Source organism: Puntigrus tetrazona, chromosome 8, assembly GCF_018831695.1.
Source record: "Puntigrus tetrazona isolate hp1 chromosome 8, ASM1883169v1, whole genome shotgun sequence".
NCBI lineage: Eukaryota > Metazoa > Chordata > Actinopteri > Cypriniformes > Cyprinidae > Puntigrus > Puntigrus tetrazona.
The window spans coordinates 10,031,678-10,041,769 of NC_056706.1; the positions used below are offsets into that span (position 1 = coordinate 10,031,678).

The window sequence follows — 10,092 nt, forward strand, 5'->3', positions numbered from 1 at the left end:
TGTCACATGATCCTGAAGGTTCCTTATAAAAAATATCACACATCAACCCTTATCTTTTGAACAGTAGTGCATATTATAAAATTATAGTTTACCATAAATTTAATGTATAACATTAAACATTAAAAATGTGAAATATACATGCACTTTTATGTAAATAATGACTTCAAAATCATACCAGTAGCCTACAAAAATTCCATTTTACTTCAAGGTGATTATTTTACGGGGCCACCAAACTGAGATCACATGACCAGGCCTAAATGGAATCTGCACACTCTTTCCACATTTAGGAAAAATAAGTTGATGGATTCAGCAAATTGCAAATCTGTAGGATTAAAGAGTAACTATTATTACAATACATTTTTAATGAACACCATACCATAAAAGACCTTAAAAAAATACTAAATGTATTTTTAGGATCCTAACAAGTGAGAATTGTTAACTCAAATCAAACAATACATCCATGAACAAACTATTTTAAGCAGATCGTTTTCCCTTGGATCAGCTGGGGCCCATGTAAAAAGCCTCTAGTTACTAACAAGGATTTTATTCAGTTGCAGTTATGTACTCTGACCGTGTCAATTGGCGAACAAAAGAGTTCACAGTGAAACCATTGAGTAGACCACAGAGAAGAAAAGCAAGTTAGCAGCCCAAAGGCCAAGGGCTGCCTGTTGCTATGGAAATCCTGAAATTGTATACTTCCTGTTCCCGACAGCGGGCCTGGAGATTAATTGTCCAAATTCGCCATTTGAAAAACTGCACCCAAGGGGCGGAGACTGCCAAAGAGACAAACATCCTGAAACCAAACTAAACCCTTTTATACATTCAGATGTGAAGAAGTACACCAGGATCAGTGTCCTTAATCTGAAACAAGGTTTGTTCCATTGGTTTGTTTACTCCATCTTGCCAGTTCAAACACTGTGAGAAGAGCGACAGCAATGTCTCTTTTGTTTGGGTCCAGAGGCATGAAGATGAGACTTGTGCGTGACCTTGATTCAGCTAGACTTACTACTTTCCGTAATCTCTCAAAGCTGTAGAAATACATCAGCAGACACACCATATGACTTATATTAAATTTGCCATTGTGTACAATGGCAAGAGAAGGACAAGTAACCTTAGAGAATACGGTCCATTTCATTAAGCCCTCCATAAGGAGGGAATGAAGGCTCAAACCAAGTGCTGAAAATATAAAAGATCACATCGTTCTCTCTTCACAGCAGTTACTCAGACTGGGCCACTTAATAAGACTGTCTAATTACTAAAAGAGCTGCTGTTTCTGAGCCCCACATGTGTTTCCACTGGCTTTTTAATGCCTGTGCAGACTCAAGACCATCAGAAGAGTTCCATGCTTTTGATTACATTTAAGCTCACTTCTAGCCTGAAACACCCAAGTTTAACAGCAAATGCTGTGTGGGTTAAAAAACTACAATCAACTGTAAAAGCAATCAGTGGTGGAGTGGTTTGGAAGTAACAAGACAATTTGCACCATAAGACATGATTTATTTTCTTCATTATCAACTTATTTATTACTTATGTGTTGCTGGCATGTGCGACAGTGTATCTACAAGTAAGTTACATGGCATGACAAAACTAGATTGCTTCTATTATAAACAACAAAGATGTTTAAAATGCAAGCAGGACACATATATTCACTAATAAAAGCACTTCAGAGACACTTAGCCAAATTACAATGTGTTATGTTCTTACAATTATTAAGCATAAAAAAAAACAACATAACATGTATTCACAAGCTAGGATAATGTTTCTTCATTAAAAGAAACATATTTTTATACACATTTTGGAAATTGTATCTCAGGGATACTACATAGAATTTTGGTGTGATCTTTAAAAAGTTTCATAATTATACAGTGATAGAAGCTCAGTTTGTTTGAGTGAAACATGTTTGGCTCCAAGTTGTTGTAGAGGAGCTATCCGTCCACTAAAACTGTACTTTAGGTCACTCTGGATAAAAGCATCTGCAGGCCTGAAGGTAATCTAGCCTCTCTCTATAACTTGAATCTAAACAGTCTCAATAACAGGAGCCAGGGGCACAGCTGGGTCTTATGTCAAAGCATGAAAGTGGAGCTCAAACTGTACAACACGCCCAGCCCTCTGACCACCATCAACCGGTGCTATCTTAAATAAACATAAGGCCCACAATTGATGGAAGGGTACTCCCTGCTCTTACACCTACAGGGTGCACCGATCCTCCAAAAGCCTTTGATGTGTCTTTAATCTCAACAAGGAACCCGAGAGGAGGAGGACGCCTGCGTCACTTCCCCATAAACTCCCTCACTACGGACAGAGACCCATTAAAAGAATAAAGACTTCACTTTTGATTCAAATAAACCACCGTCAGGAGCCGCCCAGGGTTTGAAAGTTTATTTTAGAAGGTTAAGGAGAACAACCTTTAATTAGGACCGTGCGGGAAACTAAAGTGAACCCCCCCCTTTTTTTAAACCGAAGTTTTCCTGTGGAAACCAGGCCGGAGAAAAAGAGAGAGAGAAGTCTCTCCACCTTTCCCAGATGTGCAACAGCTGCATCAAGTCAGCGAGTGCGCCCAGACTTGTGGAGGAGAAAACTCATCCCCATGCCAGGCTGAGAAGTCAGTCTTTCTTGAACGGAGGCCCTGTCAGAGACTCAAAACCCATCCATATCCTGTTTGTGTACCGTCTGCCACACTGCTATTTGGACTGCGAGATTTAAATATATGACTGTGGTAACCGGTCACTGCATGTGGCAAGATTGCACATAAACTCAGTGCTCTGCTTCAATAACTACGCTACATGATGTAACCCTGGTTATGAGAGGGAAAAATGCATTATTAAGTTAATCATAGGCCAAAAAATGACGTTTAACAGCAACTACGGCTGGTCTGCATATTTGTCCCGTCCGCCTTTCGAATAAACACACAGAAACTCAGCCAGACACGCTCACACGCTTGTCCTGAACTGGACCAGACGATGCAGTGAAGTCAAATCCACATGCTTGAACATGTTCTTATTATGTAACCTTTGTATCTCTTTAAATCTTATATTTTGCAATGACTTAATAAGATTAGTATGTTTCAGGAATGTACATTTTAAATTTGGAGGTCTAAAAGATGCCTCATGTGAGTCTCGTCAGAGAGATAACTGGGTCACTAATTGAGAAAGTGGTCGGTTTCATGGAAAGATGGGTCATTGAGTCTGACTGGCTCTTGTGATGGCTAACTGACGTCGCAGTGCATCTGTTCCTGGTTGTCTAAATAGTTTGTTACAGTTTGAAGCTTGGGGCTAACAACTCATTCTGTTTTACACTTTGATGATCTGCCATTACTGCCTCGTTGTGCAATATGAAATATCCAAAAAGCTTCTCAGGTAACTCCTAATGTGTTTAAAAACACTTTATAAGTTGATTTTAGTCTGACTAAAGTAATAATTACTCTTTACTAGTCAAATTGAAATAGCAGGCCATTTTGCTAATTATAAGATATTGCTTACATCTGTTAAAGAATTTGTTCACTTCCACTTTCAGAATTTTACATTGATTTTAAAGGGCAATTTTGACAAATATTCACAAACATTCAGCTTTGCCAAAACAGTAATACATTACATTTCAAAATGTAATAGCTAAATTGTAATAATATTTTACTTTTTCTTTTTTTTTTTTTACTGTTTTTTGATCAAATAGATGCAGCTTTGGTGTATTTATTTGGTGAACAGAGGCAGAATGGTATCTTTTTTCCTGCTTTAATGCAGTTTAACGGCAGCAAATGATTGCTTAAATAAAACGAACACTTACTTTTAACAAACTTCATTACAATAAAAGAATCAGGAATCTCACCTTGAGACTGAGCGAACTCCTCAGGACTCCAACTTTCGGCCACTCCCCTGGCAACCATGGCGATGATGCCAACGCAGGCCAAACTCCTCCACATCGTTTCCATGGTTACTACAGCAAGCTTCAATGCGGTGCCCAGCCCTCTGTCCCAACATGTCTTCTGCCCTCTGACGGCCCCACGCTCACCAAAGTGACGCACAGAATTCTGGAGCCATGATGGCTTCGCTTCTACGAGGATCCTGACGCTTCGCCTCTCTGGTTTGGAGGTGGAGGACGGGCAGCTCTAAGATGTGTACAACCGGGGATCATAAATATGAAGAGTCTCCCTAATGAAAGACAAATAGGTTAGATAGATGCGAAATAATGGCGAGTTTCTTGGCTAAAAGGTTCCTCTCTGACCGGTCAAACGTACTGCCATGGGAGGCTGTTGTTTGCATCCTGTTGCTAGAGCTAATCAATCATTCCTCCTTTCACATTCAAGTGGAAAAGGGAAAAAAAATGCTTTCTAACCTGGGGGCTGCTGTTTCTCTTCACTCTGTCCTTCACTGGAAGAGTGAAAAAGAAAGAAAAGCATTGTGGGGTCAGGAGGGCAATCTGGCGTCTGGGGCAGGCTATAAAACAAAATGTCCTAATCTGAGAAATACCACAAAAGGGATTTGTGTGGCATCACTGTTTCTAATGGACACAAAAAGGTTGCGTTTGGTTACGTAAATCACCTGGGTGCACATAAATGGTGTGCAAGTGCTTGTGCGCAACCAAAATAGAAAAATGAGCTTGGTAAAAAAGTCCATGCCGCTCATTTGAGTACAGGCATAGCTGACAGCTGTTAATGCACCATCACCGTTTTAGATCGGTTAAATATAATACTTTATAAGATGTTCAATCAAACTAAAAGCATTAATCATAAATAAGATGCAAAATTCAAAACAACGACATTTCATTCACTGATGCGCTTCAGAGCTAAAACCGGCAGTGCATTGACCTGCCAGAATAAAAGCTTTCTGATTTTAAGTTTTAGAATGGTAATATTCATATAAAAAAGATAAAAGTAAGTGTAAAATGATATAATAGTATTATCACACTTGAACTAAAACTAAATAAGAATGCTAGTATTACTATAACTATTATTCTCTATCTCTACGTGCTCCCATGAGAACCAGACTAAAAATGTGTAATAATCACATAAAAGTAAAGAAACCATATTATTGTAAAAACAGAAGTTGATATTCCTTCCATCACACTGAACATGGAAGGTTAAGAGTAAAGCGATCACAGTTTACATGACCTGCAATTCATTCATCCTACCAAAACTTTTGTTTAAGTGCATTGCATTGTGAGGCAGCATATTCCTTGCAACGTGATTTGGTTGTATACTGCACTTTTATGTGTCTTTCACTTTCCTTCAAGCGCCATAAAACATAAACTGCATATTTCACCTAGTATACACACTGCATATCGCAAGCTTAATATGACCGACATCAACAAAAGCCATCCTACATGCTTTTCTTTCTATTTTTCTTTAATTCTCTATATAATCCTCACTCCGTTGTTTCTGGGAAGAGGTAGAAAGAGATGCCATACAAGCCTTGATGGGTGAAGAGAAACCAAGTGCAGACAAAGGTAATCAAGAACAGATGGGAAATGATTTGGCATAAGAATACAAGTTGCCTCCTGATGAAAAAAAGGATGAACTCAAACTCAAGAAAAAAGTTCAGAGTGGTTAAAGGAGATGGAAAGGGAGACAATTTAGGAAAGGGTGAGAGTTAGAATATAGAGTTTGTGCACTCATTTGTCCATCAAGGATAACTATTCCTGACTAGTACCATAAAAAAGACAATGGCCAAAGTAGTGTGTGTATGTATCTACGGAAAAACTGTTTTGGAAAGCTATTTGAAACCACTGTGCGAAACTCATCCAAGATTTCTGTTGCCACAGAATAAGCCATGTTAAACTGCCTGACAATATTCTACATTCTCTTCCATTAAAAATCAAACACTCTCTGTTTCATTGAAAAAAAAGGAGAAACAAATAGGTCAGGACCCAAAAGTGGCCTCAGAGACTGGTGCTGGTTTTAAGTTCCCCTCATTTCCTATGGGTTGCATTGAAACAGCTTAAGTGCAGCAAGTAATCTTAAAACACTAAGAGGTCTTTGTCCCTTGCAAATAGTGATGGACTACATGCCCCTGTGCTCTCCACACCCTTTTAACCCTCCAGGCTTTTTACTGTTATTTCCTGCTTGGCAAAAGCCTCTTTACTTGCATTACCTCTTGTTAGAGTCTTGTTTTCATTAAAACATTGTCTTATCTAAATCTTGGCAAAGAAGATCCAAGATTTGGTCCTCTGTGTTCTTCATTTGTGTGTCACGAACTGCATCGCTTTGAGGCTTGTTCAACCAAAAAGTCCAGCATTATGTTGTAATGATTGGGAATTGAACATTTTTCAGAATCAGAATCGACTTTATTGCCAGGTATGTTTACAAGACAGATAATAAAAAAAAAAGAATTATATACAAATTTAAAAAATATAAAACGTACAAAATAGCAACAATACAATATATACTATAGACATTCAAGAATTAGCAGGAATTATGTTTTGTGCAGTGTTATGTGCAAATTGAAGTGTAAATAAGTCTGTATGTTAAATAAATAAAGTATAATAGTGTTCTCAAGTGTTCATGACATGGACTGCCTGGGGGAAGAAACTGTTCCTGTGTCTGGCTGCCTTGGTACCAGACGGCAACAATTCAAAGATGGAGTGTGCTGGATGTGAGGGGTCCAGAGTGATTTTCTTAACCCTTTTGTTCATTCTGGATAAGCACAGTTCCTGGAAAGTGGGGAGGGTTGTACCAATGATTCTCTCAGCAGTCCTGACTACCCTCTGTAGTCTTCTGAGGTCAGAATTGGTAGCTGAGTTGAACCAGACAGTTATAGAAGTGCAGAGGATGGATTCAATGATGGCTTCTTTTTTATTTTTAGGTTTAACATCACCCACATACATCATCCACATACTGGAAGCATTCAACAAAATATTATACTAAAAACACACTAATACTAAGAAATAATGAGTAAATATATAATATATTTATACATTAATGAGTAAATCTTTTGAGCCAACCTACAGCACTAGCAGCATAAAGCAGTTCCCAAAAAATGTATTCTAATGATTTGGTTCTTTTTAGTTAATCAAACTTATTTATTGCCATTTTGGACAGTATCACGTATGTAAACAACATATGCAACGTTTATATGTGGTTACATTTTTTACATTCATGCCAAAGCGTTTAACAACGCATCCGCGTACATACCGTACCTTGCATACGTCATTTACATTTGTGATATTCTCCAAAATGGAGCGGGGTGACGTGGAAAAGACAAATGTCCTTCTGGAACTTGATTTTGTTAGAATCCTTGGGGGTCAAAGAGCTATCAGAACACATGAAAAATATCTTAATTTGTGTTTCCGTAGATGAACAAAGGTCTTACAGGTTTGGAATGACATGAGAGTGCTGGTAACTTCTTTAATATATAGGTATGGCCAATTAAATTATTAATAATGGTGACATTAATGGAACAAAAAACACTAGGAGGTATCAGTATCATTCAGTTCCCATTATAAATTAAATCAATAAAAGAGAAATTATTTAAATAAAGGGAAACAACAAATCCTTTGCAGTGAATGATTTACTTGTCCATCTGCTGCCTGTTTTGTGATAAAAACACTGGCCCACAGAAGGAGAAGGAGCTTAAGCAACAGAGGCCACTGGAAGACTTAACCTCGCAGAGCAACATCTTCTCCAAAAAATTCAGCTGTGGCCTTGAAGGAGTTGAACTTTATAATTGGCTGCTCTTGGGGGTAAATCAAGAACGAGAAGCATCTGCGAGCTACGGACGACGTGTCGACATACACTAAATCTGACATGAAATTTCAGGAAGGACCTTGTAAACTGTTAGCACAGACACGAGGTGCGAGAATATGTGTGATCTGAGACTGCAAGAAGCATTTTGCGCTGTCAGACTACACCGGCGGAGACGCAGAGCCATCAGGCACGAGTAAAACTCTGATAATTAAACCCATATGACAGACTGAATGTAAAGCCCTCTCTCTGCAATGGAGAAATCTTGGGTCTCAATCCTCTCTGGAAACTAGGCAGTCTCTCTTCATCTCCATTTGGATGACATACGAGCAGAAAGTCTCCTCACTTAAGCTTGACACTGCACTGTAACAGTATGAAAGAGCCACAGACCACTGGCCTCCACAAACACTGTCTTACCCACTCACAACAAGACTTGATTTACACAAACCAGAGGATTCAAACTGGGAAAGACCCCAAAAACAAAAAGTTGGTGTATCACACTTCTCAATTCATTTTCCGCTCGCTCTTTCAAATAAACAAAGCACAAACAAGGGAATTAAGATAATGATCACCAATGCACTGTCAGCAGAAGTGACTTATGTAACAACCGGTAATGAACTCTGAATCCATCAACGGAGACCATAATGTGAGAGCTATTCACGACCGGCTGTGGAGCATGAACATTTTAGCCAGCTCGCAAACCACACAGCCCTGAACCAGACAGAGCTTACCACACCAACCCTATAAACCCACTTTGTTTTCTCTTGAAAAAACAATACATTGTTTATTTAACAATCTAAACAATGAGCCTCTTCAGTTTTCTTATGATGTTCACGGTGTTCACCAGCAGAGGGTGGTAGTCTGGTGCAGGGCTTTTCAATCTTTCAGATGCCACTGACCCCCAAATATGAGCATGCTTGCGTATCCTCAAATTCAAAAGTCAGCTACGTTTTCAAATATTTTTATGTGAATAGAGCATATTACAAATACATACATTTCTATTACATTATTGTTTTTTATTTACTAAGGTACTTTATTATACTTTACTTTAAGGTTATTTATTTAAGAAATGAGTAATATTAATAAACTACATGTACTTGCTATATGGGTAGGCTAGGGTTAGGATTGGGGTCACTGGCATGTAATATGCACAGTTTAAAGTGTTGTTTGTACCTGTTAATGTATTACTTATTTATTTAAACTGACTGATTTTTTTTCAGTTTGAAAATTCCCTGGTTTTAACTAGTGATAACTCAAAGAGTTAACCAAATCATTTGGCAGCACCTTGGAAGACCAGCAGATCAAGTTCCAATACCACAAGACCCATGAATTTCCTTTAATTTTCCAAGTAACCATCCTAAATTACGAACATCAGGCTATGTCTGATATCAAAGTATGAAATCTAAAAATAAATGTAAGACTCAGCGACTAACCCAAGCTCTCTCCTTCACAGGTAGATGCGCATAGACAGGCATGGAGTTGTTCAAAGAGAAGAGCTCGCTCTACCTCAGCGGTTCCCAAACCTGTTCCTGGAGGGCCCCCAACAGCACGCATTATGGTTGTCTCATCTGACACACCCATTTCAACTCTTGGAGCCTCCACTAACAAACTGATGAGTTGAATCAGGTGCATTTGATTAGGGAGACGTCCAAAATGTGTATTGTTGGGGGGCCTCCAGGAACAAAGTTGGGAACCACTGCTCTACCTGACAGGGAGCAGGTCTCCAGGGCATCCTTGTTGCCAACTTACGCATTCAAACTACATCATTTATCCAACTTTCAAATGGCTGTCTTTTGAAAAGCCAAATAGCGCAGTATTATGCTTGTATAATAACTATATATTTCATGGGGGAGGTTGTTGCTCTCTAACTGTTCATTTTTTGTCTACCAGTCATTCCATTTGATAGCAGCTGTAATCAGGCATTAATGGAAATATTACAAGAGCAGAATTTATTAAGTAGCCTAGGGAACTGGACGCGTTCCTCAGAGACTCTTGGCAGAGGCTTCAACTCTGAACCCCACAGACAAAGAGAGATATTTCTGCTTTCTGCTAGAGTGATCACCAGCTGGTCTGACAGCGCTGCTGCCTTCATCATTTCAGTTTCATATAACTGCATGTAGCAAACTGACAGCATAGCAGAGTTGCATATGTATACCTTGTATTAAAAACGAGAATGACAACCGTGCAGGATTGCAATGCATTCGTTTGCATTCTGCCATAATGTAAGTTTAAATGGACAAAGTTGTTTGACAATGAACTTACCGTTTAATTGTCCAGGAGCGAGCAATTTGGCGACCCTGAGATTTGCCGACCTCCGTCTGGTCCGTCGTCCTCCTTCAACACCCGGTAGTTCTCTGCCGCATAATGAGATGAGCCGGTGGACTGTGCTCTGGTGCTGCTTGGTTTCTCTGCTTCCTTCA

At 39.1% G+C, this 10,092-nt stretch overlaps 1 protein-coding gene across 1 annotated transcript in view; it reads right to left on the reverse strand.

Annotated features, from left to right (window-relative positions):
* Positions 1-10,092, reverse strand: part of adamts10 (ADAM metallopeptidase with thrombospondin type 1 motif, 10) — a 46,223-nt gene extending 36,131 nt beyond the window's left edge. Inside the window, exons 1-2 of the mRNA XM_043247916.1 lie at positions 9,935-10,092; positions 3,823-4,145 (exon numbers count right to left, since the gene is read on the reverse strand). Coding sequence (XP_043103851.1) covers positions 3,823-3,925 — 103 coding nt within the window. The 5' untranslated portion in view covers positions 3,926-4,145; positions 9,935-10,092. The remainder of the gene's footprint in view (positions 1-3,822; positions 4,146-9,934) is intronic.